This window comes from Macaca nemestrina, chromosome 4, assembly GCF_043159975.1.
Source record: "Macaca nemestrina isolate mMacNem1 chromosome 4, mMacNem.hap1, whole genome shotgun sequence".
Taxonomy (NCBI): Eukaryota; Metazoa; Chordata; class Mammalia; order Primates; family Cercopithecidae; genus Macaca; species Macaca nemestrina.
The window spans coordinates 2593311-2614633 of NC_092128.1; the positions used below are offsets into that span (position 1 = coordinate 2593311).

At 36.3% G+C, this 21323-nt stretch overlaps 1 protein-coding gene across 11 annotated transcripts in view; it reads left to right on the top strand.

Annotated features, from left to right (window-relative positions):
- Positions 1–21323, top strand: part of LOC105474973 (limb development membrane protein 1) — a 212401-nt gene that overhangs the window by 148892 nt on the left and 42186 nt on the right. For 10 of the 11 annotated variants that reach the window (XM_071094175.1, XM_071094178.1, XM_071094183.1 and 7 more), the window contains 6 exons: positions 2083–2163; positions 7657–7733; positions 8362–8439; positions 10632–10705; positions 10943–11033; positions 12284–12350. In XM_071094175.1, the coding sequence (XP_070950276.1) occupies positions 2083–2163; positions 7657–7733; positions 8362–8439; positions 10632–10705; positions 10943–11033; positions 12284–12350 (468 nt within the window). Of the gene's footprint in view, positions 1–2082; positions 2164–7656; positions 7734–8361; positions 8440–10631; positions 10706–10942; positions 11034–12283; positions 12351–15279; positions 15314–19392; positions 19968–21323 lie in introns of those variants that run through there. The other variant, XM_071094177.1, reaches the window with a different exon arrangement.

Genomic DNA, 21323 nt, shown 5'->3' on the forward strand with positions numbered 1-21323 from the left:
GGGCTGAATTTGACTGTTAAAGAACAGTTTATCAGATTGGATTTATTCAGCCTGTATTTATCATTTTTCCTACAAGCATCTATTGCCCTTTCTTCTAGTAAAGTACCTGATTTGGATTTGCGGATTTCCCCGGTTAGATGAGATTGGGAGAACTGCTCATCAGAGTTCTTGGCTGTCCATGAAACTCACATGTGACTCTAAGCCATGCCATTAGGACGCCTGCTTCCTAGACTTTTATTCTTCCTCATAGTGACATACAGACTGCGAGTACTCAGGACCGAGTCATCCCAGCTGTTACGATATGAGGAAACTATCCATCTGTTCTGCCACCTGCAACTCTCAGCTGCCCATTTCCTCTACTTTCTTTACTGGAAAATTTTCCTCCTGGTTCTATCTTATGAACTCCTTTTCTGTTTTAACTAGTGAGTCTATTTCGGTTGCCTGTAGCCAGTGAACTCTAACTGATACAGGTTAAACCTCCAGTAAGATTCAGCTGGATAAGAGAAAAAGAAAGATTCAAATTAAAGGTGTATGTATAAATGTATGTAAGTAAGCAAGCAAGATAGGTAAAAACAAAAAGTAGAACTTAAAATCCACAAAACAGAATTTAAGTTGAAAGGCATTAGAAACAAACAGGGTCATTATGAAATGATAAAATAGATGATTCATAAGGAAGATGTAACAGACTAGGATGAAAAACAAAGCAAAACAAAACAAAACAAAAAACCCTAGCGAATGGAACCTCCCAGTTTCAGCAGTCAAATACAAATGCATAATGGAAAAAAAAAACCTCTTAAAAACTGAGATAACTTACAGTACAGTTGTAGTGAGTATTTTGATTTCTCTGTTTCAGAATTTAACAGATAAAATATAAAGAATACAAAGATCCACCATTAGAGAAAAAAGTAGAAAATATGAATAGGGAAAATTCAGGTGATAAACGCTGAGAAGTATGTTCAACCACATTTAGGGAAATGCATGTTAAAGTAACAGGAAGAAAACATTTTTCACCCGTCACGTTGGTAGAATTGAAGAGTTGTAACTTCAGTTACAACTTCAGTGCTGAAGATGATACTGGAAAACAGATAGTTTCAAAGCTATTGATAGAAATGTAAATTATTACAATAGTTTAAATTATTACAATATTTTGGGGAAGTAACCTTCTATAAATGTTCATACCCTATTCAGCAATCTGAGTTTTGGGGATCTGTCTTACAGAAATAATTAGAACCAAAATGTACTGGATGTGCATACAAGAATGTTTATTGCAATGCCGTTTGTAGTGGCAAAAAGTTGAAAACTTGAATATGTGTGAAGGGAATGAAGTTGTAGTACATCTGTACTATGGAATGTTATTCAGCCGTCAACTGGGACATATGATTGACTAGGAAAGCAAATGGTAAAGTACTATGTCTGACTGCATTCATATAAAATATGTAATAAAAACCATGTATAGGATACATATGTATGTATGAATGTGCTTCTGAATGTGAAGAAAGGTATGGAAGCATCAGCCAAGCTGTTCACAGTTGTCATTTTAGGGAGGTGAGATGCAGAAGAGGAGATCTTGATTTTTTTCACGTTCTGTAGTAAGCCCAAGTTGCTTTTGTAATTAAGAAAAGATTATTAATAGATCAAATTAGAACTTTACCATGTTAAGAAATTTTCTAGGAAACATGTAGTGTTTATTTTTAATATTCTTAGTAGCTTTTGGGGTACCAGTGGTTTTGGGTTACATGGATGTATGGTGGTGTGGTCTGAGATTTTAATGTACCCATCACTGGAGTAGCATACATTGTAACCGATAGGTCATTTTTCATCCCTTGCCTCCATCCCAACCCTCTCCCTTCTGAGTCTTGAGAGTCTGTTATATCACTCTGTGGAAACGTGCAGTGTTTAATCAGCAAGAAGTTTTAATTGGTAAATATATGGATGTGCTTTCCTCTGAATCACAGCAGCATTTGTTTTTCTTTTCAATGAGCAGGATTTGCCATGTGTTATTTTAGATTTTAATTAAAGGGCTACCTGTTCTATAGTGTTAGGGGTTCTGTTTCACTTCTAAATATTTTTTGCTTTGAACAGGGCTGTCTTCATCGGTGGAATGCAACATAATGGAGTTGGAACAAGAACTTGAAAATGTAAAGACTCTGAAGACAAAATTAGGTATTGCACTTTTTTTTTTCTTGACTTGTGTATTGGCCTTGGTTTCTTATTAAAGACTTTACTGTGGTCTGAAATACTAGAACATTTATGAAATCTTTATGTTAAAACTTTCAACCTGCCCAAAATAATTAATAAAGACTATCTTTTAGTTTGGGGGGAGGATAAATTTACATTTATTCACTTTTTTTGGTTTTATATATATACACCAAATGACTGTTCAAAGGTTCAGACGTTCAAAGATGTTGCTCCATTGCCTTCTCACTTTCATTTTTTCTGACAAGTCGTCTGTCATACTTATCTTTTAATGTGTCTTTTTTCTGTATCTGCTTTTAAGATGTCTTTATTATTGATTTTGAACAATTTGATTGTGATATGCCTTAAGAGTAGTTTTCTTCGTGTTTCTTAGAGCTAGGAGTTTATAGTTTTCAACTAATTTGGAAATTTTTTGACCATTACTTCTCCAAATATTTTTTCTTTTCCTCTCATGCTTTCCTTTTTGGGGACTCCAATTACATGTGTTTTAGGCTATAGCTTAAGAATGTTCCTTTATTTTTTAGTTTTTTTTCTTGCTGTGTTTCATTTTGGTTAGTGTCGATAGCTGTGTCTTCACTGTCACCGATCTTCTGCATGTCTGATCTGCCTTTCATCCAGTGGTTTTGCTTTTTTGTTTTTCTGCAGTCTGCAGTTTTCATCTCTAGGGGGTCTGTTTGGGCGTGTTTTGTATCTTCTATTATGTCTCTAATTAACACGTTCAATCTGTGTCCTCCATCTTTGTGAAAATACAGGATACAGCCAACACTTACAATGTTTTTGTCTGCTCCTTCTAACGTTTGTGTTACTTCCTGATATGTTTTGATTGATTGATTTTTTCCCCTCATAATCACTAGTATTTTTGTGCTTCTTTGCATGTCTGGAAACTTTTGATTAGAAAATAGACATTTTGAATTTTACCTTGTCAGGTGAGATTTTACCCTTGTTGGGTGCCTCACTTACAGTATTTCTTTTTGTTTTGTTTTGTTTTTTGAGACAGAGTCTCACTCTGTCGCCCAGGCTAGAGTGCAATGGTGCAATCTCAACTCACTGCAACCTCATGTGATCCTCCCACCTCAGCCTCCTGAGTAGCTGGGACCACAGGTGCATGCCATCACAGCTGGCTAATTTTTTGTGTTTTTTGGTAGAGATGGGATTTTGCCATGTTGGCCTTGCTGATCTCAAACTCCTGGGCTGAAGTGTTGTGCCCGCCTTGGCCTCCCAAAGTACTGGGATTACAGGCATGAGCCATGACACCTGGCCAATTTTAGTAGTTCTGTAAGTGAGGAACTTTGTTCTGGAATGCAGTTAAGTTACTTGGAAACAGTTTGATATTATTGTGTCTTGTTCTGAAGACTTTTTAGGCTAGACCAGGGGATCATTGCATCTAGGGCTAAGTATTCCCCGCTACTGAGGCAAGACCCTTCTACAGATTCTTTCCAATGTCCTGTGATTGATGAGGTTCTGTACTGTCTTGTGGGAGAAGCATCTATTTTTTGCCTTCTGTGATTGTCGAGTGTTGTTTCTTTTCATGTTTTGGGGTGGTTCTTTCTTCAGCCATGGGTTGTTTCTTCACACGCCTGAGCTGATATACTTGAGAATTTTTTACTGAATTCTTTACTGAATACTTAAGGGTGACTCTTTGCAGATCCTTGGAGTTCTTTTTCTGTGCTTTAGTCTCCTGTCTGGCACTTTGCTACACAGACTCCAGCTGACATAGTCTCCCCAGATTCCCATTTCATGCTCTCAAGTCAAGGGATGAGCTGGGCTCAGCTTGTGTTCCTCCTTCCTACATCATGGCCTGGAAACTCTCAAGACAGTAAGCTGGGTCAGAAAGGGCTTGTGTGGTTTGTTTCCTGTGTCTCAGGCATCATTGTTCTTCCACAATCAGATGTCCACTGTCTTGAAAACTGTTGTTTCTTATCTGTGTACTTTTTGGTTTCTTAATTGTTTCAGACTGGATGACAAACATGGTCCCTGATGTTGCTGCAACTTTGGAAGTGGAAGTCGAGTGTTATGTTCTTGAAAATTAGATACGGTGTTCATTTATTTTCATTTCTGTTAATAATAATATATTTCCTGAAGTTACTTCAGTCATCCTGCTGTCGGTGGATATTAGATCTGATTCTAGTTTTTTGCTGTTACAAATAATGTTGCTATAATCATTCTGGTATGTATCTCTTGGTATATATGTTTTTTCAGGGTACATACTAGATATGGAATTACAAGATCATTGTATATGTGCCTATGCAACTTTTGTAGATAAAGCCAAATGGTTTTCTCACATAGTTGTATTAGTTTGCATTCCTGCTGGGCATGAGTAGGATTCCTGTTGCTCCATATCCTTACCTATACTTGACAATGTTGGACTTTAAAATTTTTACCGACTTAGTGGATGTGAAGTGGTGTTTCATTGGTATTCTAATTCATATGTTCCTGATTTGTATTTTGAGTTTTATGTTTCTAATGTTCATTTAGCTTCTGTTTGAAAAACACAGGTTTGCTGGTAATAGATTCTCTCAGGTTTTGTTTATTGGAAAACATACTAAAAATTTTTGTTTGCTAGTTATCAGCATTGGAAAGATGTCATTCTACTGTCTTCTGGTTTCTGGTTGAAAGTCATGTTGTTGCTCTTTCAAAGGGCTTTTAAGATTTTCCTTTTGTCTCTGTTTAGCAATTTTACTCTGATGTGCTTAGATTTGGTTTTCTTTGTATTTATCTTGAAATCTATGTGTCACTTCATGATACTGTGACTTGATGTCTTTTATCTGTTTGGGAAAATTCTTGGCCATTGTCTTATCAAATATTGCTTCTGCTCCATTGTCTGTTATTTCCTCAGGCTGCAGTTACACATATGCTAGACTTTTTCATTCTTATATTCTTTTCTGTATTTATCTCCTTTTGTATCTTCATGCTTCAGTCTGATATTTTCTATTGGTCTGTCTTCCATTTTGCTTTCTTTCAGCTATGTCATAACTATTGTCAAAACTATTGAATTTTTCATTTTAGTTACATTATTTTTCAGTTCTAGATTTTCTGTTTATTTTTTATAGATTTAAATTTACTTGCAAAATTTTCCATTTATCACTTATTTTATTGAATATGTTAATCATTTATTTTAAAGCGTCTTTCTGATAAATCCAAAATGTGAATCATCTGGAGGTCTGTTTCTGTTGTCTTTTTTTCCCCTCTTTTTCCATTTATTTATTTATTTATTTGATGGAGTTTTGCTCTTGTTGCCCTGGCTGGAGTGCAATAGCCTGATCTTGGCCTGCTGCAACCTCCGCCTCGTGAGTTCAAATCATTCTCTTGCCTCAGCCTCCCGAGTAACTGGGATTACAGGTACCCGCCACCATGCCCGGCTAATTCTTTGTATTTTTAGTTGAGACGGGGTTTCACCATGTTGGCCAGGCTGGTCTCAAACTCCTGACAGTGATCCACCCGCCTCGGCCTTCCAAAGTCCTGGGATTACAGGCCTAAGCCACCGCGCCCAGCCTCTTTTTCCTATGTATGGTAATGTGTAATTGAATGCCAGATATTTCTTATACAAAACTATAGAAACTCTGTATGATGTTTTCTTCTTTTGGGGAGAATGTACTTTTGCTTCTGGCAGACAATTAGAGTAGGGACATATCAGTCTAATCCATTAGACTTGAGATCATTCAAGGCCAGACTTTGGTCTTTATGACGACTGGTCTGTTTTCACTTTGGCCTTCCCTCATACTAGGGTATAGCTTTTCATTGGTCCTAATGGAAAGCCTAGTTGCTTAGTTATTGACTATGATCCCATTTTCTTAATACATTTTAGTTTTTACCTCTCAAGAAACAGGAGCCTGACAGAAGCTTTGCTTGGCTTCTCAGCCTCATAGTTGCATCTTTCTGTTGTTCTTCTCGGCCTCTTAGCCACTGACGTCTTGAAGGGAAAATGGCAGTGTCTGCCAGGCTCACTTCTTTGCCCTTTTCTCTTCTGTATGATCATAGCGTCTCAAATTTTGACTGCGTTGGTACCCCCAAATGCCAATGTCTGTCCTTTTGGCTCTGTTGAGTTTGCTGAAAGGTTTGCTTTAGAATCATTGCCTTTTACCCATTGATTTCTCAACCTCTTGGGTCCGTGCAATTTACATATTGGGAAATGCCTTGCAGCGGAAGGTGTAGTACAAATTGGAGGTCTTAGCTCAGTTCACTTCACAGAATATTGGCCCCTCAATTTTCATTGTCTTGGTAGCTCTCTGATATGTTCATACAGATTTTTTTTTTTTAATTAAGTTTGATTCATCTTTTTCTACTTGTTCTTAGCATGAGGATTGGTGTTGTAGGTAAAAGTAGAAGTTTGCTTCCAGCCTTTAGAAAACTAGAAGTGTTTATCTTTGGGATATTAAGAATAGAAGAAGGCCGGGCGCGGTAGCTCATGCCTGTAATCCCAGCACTTTGGGAGGCCAAGGTGGGCAGATCATGAGGTCAGGAGATCAAGACCATCCTTGCTAACATGGTGAAAACCTGTCTCTACTAAAAATACAAAAAATTAGCCAGGTGTGGTGGCGTGCGCCTGTAGTACCATCTACTTGGGAGGCTGAGGCAGGAGAATCACTTGAACCTAGCAGGCAGAGGTTGCAGTGAGCCGAGATCATGTCACTGCACTCCAGCCTGGGAGAGCGAGACTCTGTCTCAAAAAAAAAAAAAAAAGAATAGAAGGGATTTTTATTCATATAACTTTATTCATTCAGATATATATCAATATGTAGATCTATATGAAATACAAATATAGTAGGCCTTCAGTATTCGTGGGGGTCTGGTTTCAGAACCCCCATGGATACCAAAATCTACGTATGATAGAAAATTATTGCAGAACCTGTGACTATAGAAGACCTACTGTATTTCTGTATTTTCAGGGAGTCAGCTGTATATTAACAATATATTTCCTGAACAATTGAGATGTCTTCTCAGAGCTGAAATTCAAGCATCACAGAATTACTTCTGCTCCGTTCTCTCTTATGAGGCGTTTAATGTAGCAAACTGGGTTTAAAACTCTGATTTCTGGCTGGGTATGGTAGTTCTTGCCTGTAATCCTAGCACTTTAGGAAGCTGAGGTGGGAGGATTGTTTGAGCCCAGGAGTTCAAGACCAGCCTGGGCAACATAGCAAGACCCTGTCTCTACAAAAAATAAATAAAATAAAAAATTAGCCAGGCATGGTGGCATGTACCTGTAGTCCCAGCTACTCAGGTGGGTGAGATGGGAGGATCACTTGAGCCTAGGAGGTTGCAGTGAGCTGTGGCTATACCATTGTGCTCTAGCCTGGGTAACAGAGCAAGGCCCTATCTCTAGTTTTTATAGTTTGTGGAGGTAAATTAAAAGTAATTTGTGTTTTTTCAGAAGGAATTATGTAAAAAACAGATTATAGCATTATGGAATGAAAATGTTAATCTGGAGAAAACTTTGTTTTATTTTGTTTTTCCTTTTAATAGAGAGGCGAAAAAAGGCTTCAGCATGGGAAAGAAATTTGGTGTATCCCGCTGTTATGGTTCTCCTCCTTATTGAGACAGTAAGAATTTATTTACCTAGTTAAATAAAAGCAAATTATGTATTATTTACTTTAGCATTGGAGTATGGCAGCTCCCTCAGATAAATGATTTTTCATAAACTGGTTTTCTATCAACAGGATTAAAATCCATCTATGCCTTTATTTATGAAAATCCAGTAAAGCAAAAATGGAAATTAATGGCAATTAAAAAAAATTCTGAAGATTATCTGTTTCTTCATGAAAGGAGGAAATTCAGTCTTTGTTTTCATTAAAAATTAAGAAAACAAGGTGTTGCAGATAACCTGCTTTAAATTCTGTGATAAAATATGAAAATTACATTATGAAATTAGTTCTGATAATATTTTACCACTTTTTTAAGTCTGTGGAGTTGCGTGTTTCCAATTGGTGAGATCACTTAGTAGAAGGATCTATGCTACCAGCTTTTGTCACAAGCTTTGAAATTACAATAATTTGCAGAATCTTTTAGAATTTCTTCAGCTCCTGTTTGTAGTCTGATTAGTTTAATATATAGCCTTTTGGTCTTGACTGCTTTCCCTCTATTCTGAAACATATATTTGGTTACCTAGATTTTAATATTTTGTATTGGTAAAAAGTCTTGAGAGCTGACAGTTTGCTGTTTGTCTTGTAGTCCATCTCGGTCCTCTTGGTGGCTTGTAATATTCTTTGCCTATTGGTTGATGAAACAGCAATGCCAAAAGGAACAAGGGTAAAGTAAAATCCTTTAAAATGTCTGTCTTTTGCAAAAGTATTCTATGTCTATACCCTGAGTATTTCAAATAAACTAATGAAAACATTCACCTTTGTGCATGTATATACTTCAAGTTATATGAATTTCTTTATGCAAAGAGCCTTTATAATATAAACTGTGGTTTTTGTGTCTAATTTTTTACTTTGGATTGACAGGGCCTTTTTTCAAGTGTTGGAATTTCCTTTTAGATTTCTTATCAGAGTTTATCTTGATTTTACTGAAATTCATTCAGCTATATGAAATTCCTTTAGCCACAGTCTTGATTCAGATCCCCCGACCCCAGTCTTTCCAGGACCTTGTGCCATCTGTTATTGCCATTGTTGTATTCAGTAACAGCCTCTTCTCCATGAATATAAGCCCACCATCATGCTTCACATGCCTCATCCTACAGACAGACGAGAAACTACCCTTTTCCACATACAGTCTTATCTTTTTCTTAGTTTTATACTCAAACCCGCTGATAGAACAGGAAGTCACTTACTATACTGACTTCCTAGTCACTTTTAACCCATTTTACTATACCAACAAAGCAAGTCCCAAGCCCTGTGGTACATTTTTGTACCCATCCCTCTTAGTGCTTAGTAGAAAATGACTTGTACGTTACAGGAGATCCCTGTATAATTGTGTAAAAAAATTAAATAATCTTCATCCTTCCTACATGGCTTCTCTTGAGATAGCATAATTCCAAAGCATTATCTCCGTTGTACGTTACAGGAGATCCCTGTATAATTGTGTAAAAAAATTAAATAATCTTCATCCTTCCTACATGGCTTCTCTTGAGATAGCATAATTCCAAAGCATTATCTCTGTTGATCAATAAGCTTTTGTGGGGGAGAAGAAGTAATTTCTTATTCTAACCTATTGCAAGGTTCATGGCTGAGATGCCTATAACAAAAGATTAACAAGAGTAAAGCTGACAAATTTATTTAAGATAAGTTTTACATATCACAGGAGTCTTCAGAAATGAAGAAGACCAGAAAAAACAGAAAAAGCTGTGTATTTTTATGCTCAGGTTTGGTGAAGAGTGGACAGTATTGGGGAAGTATGATTGGAAGACAGGGGTATGATCTAATGATTATAAATGATTATAAATGATATAAACAGGCAAGGCCTGTTCATATTCTTCTCGGTGTGCCTCTCCTCTGGGTGGTGGGGAGGGCTCCCTCGAACGGGGGTCTTATGGCCTGCTTCACAGGAGAAGGGAGGCAGATCAGTATGTGACCTTCCTATGTTTTCTCAAATACTAGGCCCCATATTTTGGAGTAGTGTGTCCTGAACCCCATCACCTTCTACTAGCATCATTTATTTATTCTTCAAAAGATTGTCAAAAAGTTATTTTTTATTGGGCTGACTGTAGATTCTTAATTATCCCTGTTGTTTCTATTAGATGTAATCTGTGCTGACCAGTAAAATATTCAGATAGTTTCTTTTATTAGTAATCTTTGAAAATACTGTTCTATTTCAGTAGGGAATGATTTTTTTCAGATTTCATTGTAAAAATATTAACTTTTTTTGTGTTTTCTAAAAGTTCTAGGTAAAGATAGTTTTTGAGATAGGGATAATTGTTTAGGAAAAAATTTATAGCATTACTTTTTAAAAATCGGTGTTAACAGTTTTATCTTATGTAACTCTGAATTCCCAAGGAAAATTTGGGCAAAAGACACTTTCAGGTATGGGAACAGGATATGCACATTTACTCTCTTTCTACTGTTAGCTTAATTTTGACATACTTTGATTGTGTAATCTTTGTATGTTGTGTAAGCATTCAGATAGCTGTATATCCTATTCTTATTTTTCTATGGTATTTTTAAAAACTCTTTCCCAAAACTATTCAGGATTTTTTTTCCTCAAGTGGCAAGTTGCCCCATTTTATAACAGTAAGCATAATCATGTCATCTTGACAAGTAACTTAAATTACATTTGAGATAAGTAATTTTTCTTGAGCTTATTAAAATTGTTAACATGGTGCCTGAATTTGTTGACGAAATCAGTTTAATGGCATGTCTTGTTGGCCTTTGAAAGTCTAGATGTTATTTCAAAGTAGTAAACATTCATAATTTCAACTGTCTTATATTTATGAAACAGCTGTTTTAGGGAAACCAGTATAATGGTGTCATTGAATTCTGAAAAGTGTCTTTCTCCCACCCCAGGGGCCTGGAATAGGAAATGCCTCTCTTTCTACGTTTGGTTTTGTGGGAGCTGCACTTGAAATCATTTTGATTTTGTATCCTTTCTTTAGCTGAACGTTCAGCCTATCCCCAAATTTTATACCTAGTTTTCTGGGGCAGTGGTTATTTACTAAGACACTTGTCTAGAAGAGAAAACAACAGGCTAGTCTTCCTCAAGCACTTGAAGTGGCTTCTTGTTTTGTTTTTCCTATGGGCCTTAAGACTTTTTGGAGACTGCTGAGAACTTAGGAAACTTGCATTCTGTTGGAGAGTTTTTTCCTTGATTCTCACAGCTATCTTATGGTGTCCTCTGTTGTCGGTTTCTATAGCCTTCGATTTTTTGGAAACTTTACTCCCAAGAAAGATGACACAACTATGACAAAGGTAAGGTAGAGTCTTAGGTGACTGTGGCCTCTCTTGCCTTCCCAGACAGACTGCTTTATTTAATAGTCATCCTGAATGGTTCATTTGCAGTGATAGGTATTTGTTTGTAAGTTGCGTAAACACAAACTGGAAGATTTTCGAAATGCTGAGTGAGTGGGAAAGGGATGTACCCTGTTTAATTTGGATGGCGTCCATTCACTGTAAATGCAAAGAACTGCAGAGCTTGTTAACTAGCTATAGAAGACCCCTGAAAGGACTCCTTTTCCTCTAAAGAAAGCGTATTGCTAATGAGTAACTTGGATTGTGCTAACTGTACTTCAGGGAGCTTGTTTGAAGTCTGAAGAACTTAGTTGCTACAAGTAGTAGAGACAAAGTATTTCAAATTTGAATAATTAAAGTAAGACGGAAGAGTTCTACTCAGAAACGTTTTGTAGTCTGAGGCTAATTTGACTTTTTCCACAACATGTCATTGGCTTCAGAATAAAAAGGCTGTTGCCGTATATAGTGACTGAATCTTTATAAAATATTCCCATAGGCTGACAAAGAAGAATAACTAATAAGAGCTGAAAGCTTGTTTTGTTTTTATTTTATATTTTTAGCCTACTTGAAGGGGAGAAGTTATTTTACACACACACACACACACACACACACACACACACAGCTATTTCTTTAAACTTAATAAGTAGTTGAGGTATTTAGTATCTAATTTAAGTGATCATAAATATTAACTGGTATTTTCAACTCCTCTTATTTACTATGGAAGAATAAACATAGGATGCGTTATTACAAAAGTTTAGAGGTTTTGGATTTCTGGTGCTTTTTAAATCTTATGATAAACATTAGAAATAGATGTGATAAAAGAGATCTTAAGCAATAATCTGGCCTTAAAAATGTAGTCCGAAGTCTCCAATATGTTAATTATTTGTTACTTGACAGGCAGAGCCTTTTGAAACTAACAACTGCAATCAGTAGTGTAAAATGCATTATCTAGGTGTCAAGTAATTTAAGTATTCTATAACTATATTTGTGCTGGCTACTGTAAACATCTTCTAGAACTTACAGATATAACCTTATTTATTTTAAAAGTGTGTTTTTCTTTGAAAATTCTGTACTGAATAGTAAGTATCATTAAGAAGTCGGCAAAGTACACTAGGTAACTAGAATGCACAAGAATTTCTCAGAATGTTACTGGGTTTGATTGTCATCCTGCTGTTTAACTGCCCAATATTCTTTCTCATTTCTCATAACAGATCATTGGAAATTGTGTGTCCATCTTGGTCTTGAGCTCTGCTCTGCCTGTGATGTCGAGAACACTGGGTAAGTTTCATTGAGAAATTTTCACTTAAAGATCCATGTTTTTAAAAACTGTCTTTACTGAACTTATTTAACTTTTACTTTCTAAACTTTTTCATAAAGATTACCTTTGAAATACAGTGTTTCTTCCTACATCATTTTACACCTTTGCTTCTGTACTTTATGTATAGGGGCATACCAAGACAAATACTTTTACCAAATAAAGACCGTTTATTTTTTACACACTTAAAAGCATTCTTTCTCCAAACAATGGGCTGGTTTTTTGTTGTGTTTTGTTTTTACTGACACATTCATAAGTTAGGCTTTTGAGTCCTCTAGTGAGGAAACTACATTAAACTAATTTTTCTATATAAAAGTTTTTAAGCATTTATAATTTAGTATGGTTTAAAAAATTGAACATCTGTAAATTATTTTAAGCTGCTTTGTGTCCACGAAATAGAGGTGAAAGCAGTGTAATCTCTGAGAACACACTCTGATTCAAAGGACACCCTTGAGAGTTCCTACTTGTCTGTCATTCATTCCTGTCATTTTCTTAATGTTTCAGTTTATGGAGAATTTGATAATCTTTTAAAAGAAAAACAGATTTTCACTTTGTCATTGAAATAGTTGAGTAAGTCTTCCTTTAGTCGCCTTTTATAAAATGCTATCGTAGACCATATTCTCAGTTCTTCACTAAATATTATTTCAGACAAAAATTTTCATTAAGCATTTCTATCTAATTCTCTAGACTTAGGTTTTGACTTAAGAGTGCACACAAATGATCGGAAAATTTCGGTCATTAAATTTTAGCTACTTGCTCATAACAAAAATTGCTGGTAACTTTGAGTTGCTTTTGCATTAGCTCTCATATTGCCTCCATTATTTATTGAAGACTTACAGATATCAGGGATGCAGGCTGTGCAAAGAAAGTAGAAGCTTTGTAGTTATCTTCATAATTCTTACAAAGGATTTCATGTTTGTAATAGAAAACAAAATTAAAGTGTAAATGTAAAGGGACCACTGTTCCATAAGCTAATAAAAAACTGGTGTGTGTAATAGTCTTATTTCTTTTGTGTTTGCTTTATAGGACTTGTTATTGTTTTGACATCTGCTTATGTGAATCTTGAAAATGCTGAAAGTATGCTCTTTAGCAACCTGATTTGATATTAAATGTTATCATTTATATTATGAGTCTATTAAATAATTTCTGTTCTATTTCAGCCAGCCTATCATTTTAATACTTATGAAACTCATTCACTGTACTGTTATTTAAGATTGATTGCTAATCATTAATATATACTGATTTTATGGAAGAAAATTACATGCTGAGTATAGTTTTGATACAAAGAAAACAAACTAATGGTAAAATTTACTTTTTGAAGGCCAACAAATTAAATTCCAGAGTAGTTTGCCATAGAGATAAATAAAAAGAAAAAAAAGAAAGATGGAACAATTAAAATGCAGCTAACAAATGCCTGGACCCAGCTGTCCAAACAGGATTAATGGAGTGCATTAGGGTACAGTGAGTCATGTGGTGCTTTGCAAAATATCAACACGCACTGCATTACATGTTATGCCCAGTGGCACTGAATAGATGAAAAGAAATAAATACGTTAAACAGATTCATAGAGGCTTTTCACAGTATTAAAAAAGCAAATTTCTAGACTAAAAGAAAAAGCTTTATTTTAGCATTATGGGAAATGCAAACTAGAGAGTTACTTTGTAATTCCTCTATTAACCCTTTAGAATTGAGTCTTTGATTTTAAGAAGATAAAATATAGAGAATTGTCATGAATATTATCCTAGTGTATAACAGGATTTTGATTTACCAGCTGAAAAGCTTATAAGACTAGAATAGAGGATGTATTTAAGCAATCAGATTCCAAGCTGTGACATTTCTCAGTCTTTCTTGTCGCCTCTCTCAAGGAAACCCTGACCTTAGTGTGGTCTCCTTTGCTCCTGTGAAATCAGCCAGCAGCGCCCCATCACTTACAATGAAATGAGAAATGCAATAACAAGAAGAATCATATTTTACCTCTATATATGTAATTTCTCTATTATCTCAACAGTTTTTTCGTGAAGAGTATAAATTCGGTTGCGAATTGACATACATTGAGTCCACTATAAAAGAAATGATTTGGTGATGTTTTCGCTTCAAAAATGAAAGTGTTCAGTGGACATGTTTCCTTTTTAGACCTTTGCCCCCTGTTACTGTTGCTGCATCACAGGCTTTAGGGTTAAGTACATGGTGTGATATCACATATTTATTGTTATTAGATAATTCCTTTTAAATAGCTTGTATATTTGAATGAAAAATTTGGTACTAACTGGAAAATCACTACTGAGTAAATTTTATAAGCATATTACTTGCCACAAAGAATTAAGTTGTGAAAAAAATTTTGACCATGTATTCTTAGTTAAATTGAATTAGTATAAATGATGGTTTTATTTTTCATAGGAAACACAAAGAATCCATACTGAAAATTTTTTATTAGAACCCTGCAAAAGTCATGCCATGTAAATGAATATATTTTTCAAAACATTGTTTGGCTGCCTGTTTATACTTAAGTTTTCAGAATCCAAAATTTGGGGAGATTTGATGTCTATATTTTTAGTAAACAATTTACTATGTCGTTTAATAGACTCTGAGGGTGATTAAAGGAGGTGTTTGCAAACAAGGTGAAAATAGAACAAGATCAAACTAATTATCTATAGATGTCCAAACTTCTGTGCAGTAAAATATTTTAAATGTTGCAATGAATTTTATAAGAATAGATTCTGTGTGATTGCTGATATGTTCTTTATTATGCTTAATCATGAAACAATTGAGAGGTTGACTTTTTTGTGTTATTCTTTATTTGAATTCTCCTTTAAAGAGGAAAATTTTTTGCAAATGCAAATGATAGTTTTTGAAATGCTTTTAATAATTTCTATATTGTAATTCTTTTTGCAGTTATTTTTCATCTTGGAAGCTCTTTCTATAACTTGTAAGTTATGTAGGGTCCAAATACAATTTGTTTTTAATGTACTTATGGTAGTAAAACAAAAACACTCTTTCAAATCAGCTTGAATTTATTTTCAGTATTTTCACATATTTCTCATCTGGGTTCCATATAGTCTATTATCTTACAGGAGGTAAAGTAGATTATTTTTTGCTTCTTGATGAAGGGACCTTGTTCCATAACTGGTCTTTTTTGGAGAGGTCTTTATTTGGGGTTTTGGTAATCCCTGTTTATCTTTACCCTGAGCTTTCTCTAGCTCTTGTTGTGAAACAGAAATAAACAATGCTTTCACAGAGGCTTAGCAATGACAAATGTGAAATGGAAGTATGAATCATATATTCCTAATTATGACATTGATATAAAAATAATTTCAATCTCTATATTGAAAATTTCTCACCAAAAAGTATATATGATTTTATTATATTCAGATACATTATAGAAAATAATAAATGAATAACATGAATTAACTTTTGGTTGATTACTAATGTTCTTCTATCTGAGCAATAAGCTTATATATGCAGTTGAGATTTTTAAGAATAAAGAATTCCTAAAAATATTTTGTGCCAAATGTCTAAAACAGTTAAGAGAGCAGCTTATGATCCCACCCTAAAAACTCATATTCCTGGTATCTGCGAAATGTGTTTCTTGACAGTACACTTCTTTCAGGGCACACAGCCCTGTCTGAAAAAATGTCTGTCGGTCACACATACCTAAATTTAGTCACCTGTTGATATTCAGCTACTTTAAATTTACTTTGTTATAATTTTCATGGGGAAAGTAATTTCCTTTATTACTGTTTAACTGGAGGGAGCCTTAAGAGGTAATTTGAAAAATGTTACATTAAAATGTTACAATTAAAGCTAGACAAATTATGGAAAGGGTCTAATTTGTCCTAAGAATAACGACCTCCAAGCTATCTGAGTATTCTTTTTTTTTTTTTTCTATTCTGAAACAGAGCCTCATTCTGTTACCCAGGCTGGAGTGCAGTGGCACAATCATAGCTCACTGCAGCCTCACCTTCCTGAGCTCAAGCGTTCCTCCCACCTCAGCCTCCCGAGTAGCTGGGACTACAGGCACGCGCCACTATACCTGGCTAATTTTTTGTATTTTTTATAGAGATGGGATTTTGCCATGTTTCCCAGGCTTGCCTCAAATTCCCAGGCTCAAGTGATCCACCTGCCTTGGCCTCCTAAAGTGCTGAGATTACAGGTGGGAGCCACGTGCCTGGCCTTGCTGTGTATTTTCTTTTTTCTTTAATCCTTTTTTTTTTTTTTTGAGATGGAGTCTTGCTCTGTTGCCCAGGTCGAAGTGCAGTGGTATGATCTCGGCTCACTGTAACCTCTGCCTCCTGGGTTAAAGCTGTTCTCCTGCCTCAGCCTCCCAAGTAGTTGGGATTACAGGCGCCTGCCACCATGCCTGGCTAATTTTTGTATTTTTAGTAGAGACGGGGTTATACCATATTGCCCAGGCTGGTCTCGAACTCCAGACCTCAAGTGATCCACCTGCCTTGGCCTCCGAAAGTGCTGGGATTACAGGTGTGAGCCACCGTGCCTAGCCAGGCTGAGTATTCTTAATAATACATATGCACAGTCATTCTGAGATAGATGAACAGATTATCTCATTTGTAGGAAATTGTATTTTTAATTTTTAATGATTTAAGTGAATGCATAAATAAATAGTTCCTGATAAAGAATACTAAAAATTAGAGATCTGTCCACCACTTCTAATTCCAATCTCCTCTTCCAAGTTTCCAGAAATGTCTTTGGATTACAGCTTTTCACACCTTTTCCTGTGCATATGTATACGTGTGTTTGCGTGTATATATGTGCACTTTGTAGAAAATTTAAAAATCTCACCTGAGTATTACTTTGTTGCTAATTCTTTTGTTGGCATTCTCCTTCTTTCTGATGACTCGTAACTTCATGTGCTGCCTAGAGGGAGTTAAAAGAAGAAAATGTTTTCAAATAATTTCCTTTATCAGATCTCAGTCACATCAGCATTAATTTCTAACCAAAAGAGAGTTACAGAAAGAGATAATTAAATGTTTGCCAGTGACCTTGCAACTGCCTAATTCTATGGATTCTGTTTTTAATTTCTCCGTGCCATTTACTGTTTGTAATTTCACCCCCCAAATTTTGTCTGTCTTCATCTCTGGTCACTTCTCCTCTCTTTTTCCCTCCTCCTTCTCTGGCCACTCCTTAGCTGTGTCTTTTACTGCTCCTCAACTGCCACCCATTCACTTGCCCCCAGATCGAGACCTCCAAACCACCACCCAACCTACGCTAAAACAGAGAAATCTAGCTCTGTGCTACTTATGGGTGTCCTCCTGCCACCTCACACTGGTCATTTCTAAAACAGAACCTGTCATTTCTCTCTCACCTATATTTCCTTTCAGTCTCTGGGACACTTTCTATCCAAGTGGTCAAACCAGAAACTTGAGACTTACGGTAAATGCCTCCACCTTCTGCGCCAGTACCCCATAGCAGTACTCGCTTTCATCTTGGTGATATTTCTCACATCTACCTCTTTTTTCTGAAACAAGATTTAGCTCTATTGTCCAGGCTGGAGTTCATTGGCACAGTCATTCACGGCTCACTGCAGCCTCCACCTTCTGGGCTCAAGTGATCCTCCCACCCCAGCCTCCCGAGTAGTTGGGAAAACAGGTGCCCACCATCATGCCCAGCTAACTTTTTAATTTTTTGTAGAGATGGGGTCTCACTCTACTACCTGGGCTGGTCTTGAACTCCTGGGCTCAAGTGATCCTCCCTGTAGGCCTCCCAAAGCGTTGGGATTACAGATGTGAACCACCGTACCTGGCCTCACATCTACCTCTTTCTTCTCATTTTCCTTTTTAAAGAGTGAAAAGAGTCAGACTTGTATAGCATAAAAAGCAGAGAGCTGAGTATATGATTTTCATATTTTTTTGTGAGAGTAGTGTTCGTGAAGTAGATTCTGAGCGGATGTCTATGTCTTTTGAGAAGGATGGAGAAAGAAGACATCAAACCAAACCAAAAGAAATAAGCACGTATTTAGGTTTCCAAGTGAGAAAGTGTGACTGAAACATACCCTGGAGACCCATCTCTGGAGAGCTTTCCTCAGGAAGATCACAGCCAGTTACCATCCACACTGGAGGGCTTAGTTGTGCACTTCTTTGAAAATTAGCACATAAGGTTCTTTCTTGGACTCTAATTATCATTCTCTTTCACTGGATTTTAGTTCGTCTTCAAGTTCACATACTCTAGTTTTGGACGACTAAATTTAAATTGCCTCCAGATTAGAACAAAATGAAATTGTTGCATGTAAATCCTCATGACTAAAATCGATTCAGTATTTGCAAATATAGTTTTCCATCTTTAAGCTTTGATTCCCATTGTTTCCATAGCCTTCTCCCATTCGCCTTTCTCTGTCTATCCAAATCTTTTTTATTCTCGGAGGCAGAGTGAGATCCTGCATCACACATGAAGGTGTCTCAGAGTCTTGCACTTTCAACCTTGTATTATACGTACCTATCTGTATTGACTTTCTCATGAAACTTTATGTTCTTTAAAGGACGAGACTATATTTTCTGTGTCTTTTTATTTTTCACAGCATCTAGTTAATAAGTATTTTTGATGTCAATAAGAATTTTGATGTCGGTGGGTGCCACCATGTTGAGTGTATACTGTGTTCTAGGATAGATGAACTAAGATACTCCATTTGTCTTGCTTTTGCCCTGGTGGTCTTTATTTCCATATTCTAAGCTTTTCTGACCAGATATTTTGGTTTTACTATTAATATTTTAGACGACCATTACAACAATAGCCAAGAGGTAGAAACAGCCAAAGTGTCCATCATTGGATGAGTGCATAATCAGATTTTGGTACATAAACAAAATAATGGAATATTCAGCTATAGGAAGGAGTGGCATCTAAGTGAAATAAGCCTGTCACAAAAAGGCACCTCTTTACAAGTGTGACTCCACTTGTATGAGGTATCTAGAGTAGTTCATTTCATGAGTTGCCAGGAACTAGGGTGAGGAGGAATGGGAGTTCTTGTTTAATGAGTATAGATTGTTTATTTTTTAGGATGAAGAGAATTCTGGGGATGGATAGTGCTGATGGTGAATATACTTCCTATCACTGAACTGTACACTTAAAAATGGTTAAATCGGTCAATTTCATGTTATGTGTATTTTATCACAATTAAAAAAGAAAAACGATAACTAAATGGGTATGTACTACAACATGAATGGACCTTGAAAATATTATGCTGATATATTGTACGATGCCGTTTCTGTGAAACGTCCAGAATAGGAAAATCCATAGACAGAAAGTGGATTTCTTTGGAATACACCCAAAGCCCTTGAACTATTTATTTTTGAATGGTTAGTTTTATGTTATGTGCATTTCACTTCAGTAAGTTATTTTTTGGCTGGGCGCGGTGGCTTACACCTGTAATCCCAGCACTTTGGGAGGCTGAAGCGGGCAGGTCACTTGATGCCAGTAGTTCAAGACCAGCCTGGCCAACGTGGTAAAACCCCATCTCTACTAAAAATACAAAAACTAGCCAAGCATGGTGGTATGTGCCTGTAATCCCAGCTACTCGAGAGGATGAGGCAGGAGAATCACTTGAACCCGGGTGGCAGAGACTGCAGTGACCTGAGATTGCGCCACTGCACTCCAGCCTGGGTGACAGAGCGAGACTCTGTCTCAAAAAAAAAAAAAAAAAGAGGTAATTTTTTGGTAAGGATTTTACTCAGTAGATACTCAGTAAATATTTGTCCTCTTCTCTGTGTCCTTGGCGTGGCAATCTAATGCCAGGGCCTGATTGTTTTTAGTAAGTCAGCCTTTACGTGTTTGCATTTGCCTTCTCAGTGCCATGTGCCTGATGAGGGAAGAGGGATCAAGTGGAAGAACCTTTGAAAGTCCTTTCTGGTGTGTGGAGTCCTAACCTGGGGCACCTCCTCTGTCCCTTCTCTCCATTCAGAGTCTACTTGTTATTTAAGGGCTAGTTCAATCCCCACCACACATACACATGCACAGTGAAGGTGTGATCTTGTCATTTCCCTGCTCCAAATTCTGCAAAGACGTTTGTCATTCAAATACTGTACAATTTCCTTAAGGTAACACGTAAGATCTATACCTGACCCCTGTCTGTATCTCTTGCCATTCCAAACCTCACATTCTGAGCCATTATTAATAAAGACATAATCTTCAGGTGTGTTAGAAACAAAGTATGTCTGCTGTGCCTTCTATGCATTTGAACACATTTTTTTGTTTACTGTGAGTAATTTTCTTCACCAGCTGTTCTCCATCAAAACCTAACATGTCATTCAAGACTCAGCTCAGCCATGAACTCCACCAGTGAAGTTTGCCATGAGGCATCCCCCGAGCACTCTCATAACACTCAGTGCAGTTCTCCATTTATCTACCAGTTCACTTATCACATTATATCCTAATGGCTTTTCTTTTCCTGCATAAAGCTGTATGCTCCTTGAAGAAAGGGATGGCCTGCCACACAATGTTTAGCACACATATGCGGTGGGAGACTTACACACTCTCGCTTCCCATTTCACTTAACTGTTTGTATATAGACATTTGGCCATACTGGAAATATTGCATTGTTTAAAAAGTCTTGTCTTCCTAGGAAGGCTGTCAATACCATGAAGAGAATAAATGTCTTACATATTTGTTTTGTAGCTTCTGTAGTATATGCACAGTACAATGTAGGAATATGGTAGGGACTCAAAAATTCTTTAAAAATTTAACTTATAACACAAAAACAAATACAGAAAATATAGAGTGTCTAAATAAATAATTGGTACAGCTATACATTAATATATTAATGCATGATATTGGGTATATAGTCTGAAGTCTAGTAAATACATTTTAACGGCTTTATTGAGGTATAATTGACATACAACAAACTACACATTTAAAGTGACAATTTTATACGTTTTCACTTGTACATACACCTGTAGAACCACCACTGCCATCAAGATAGTGAACATATTCAT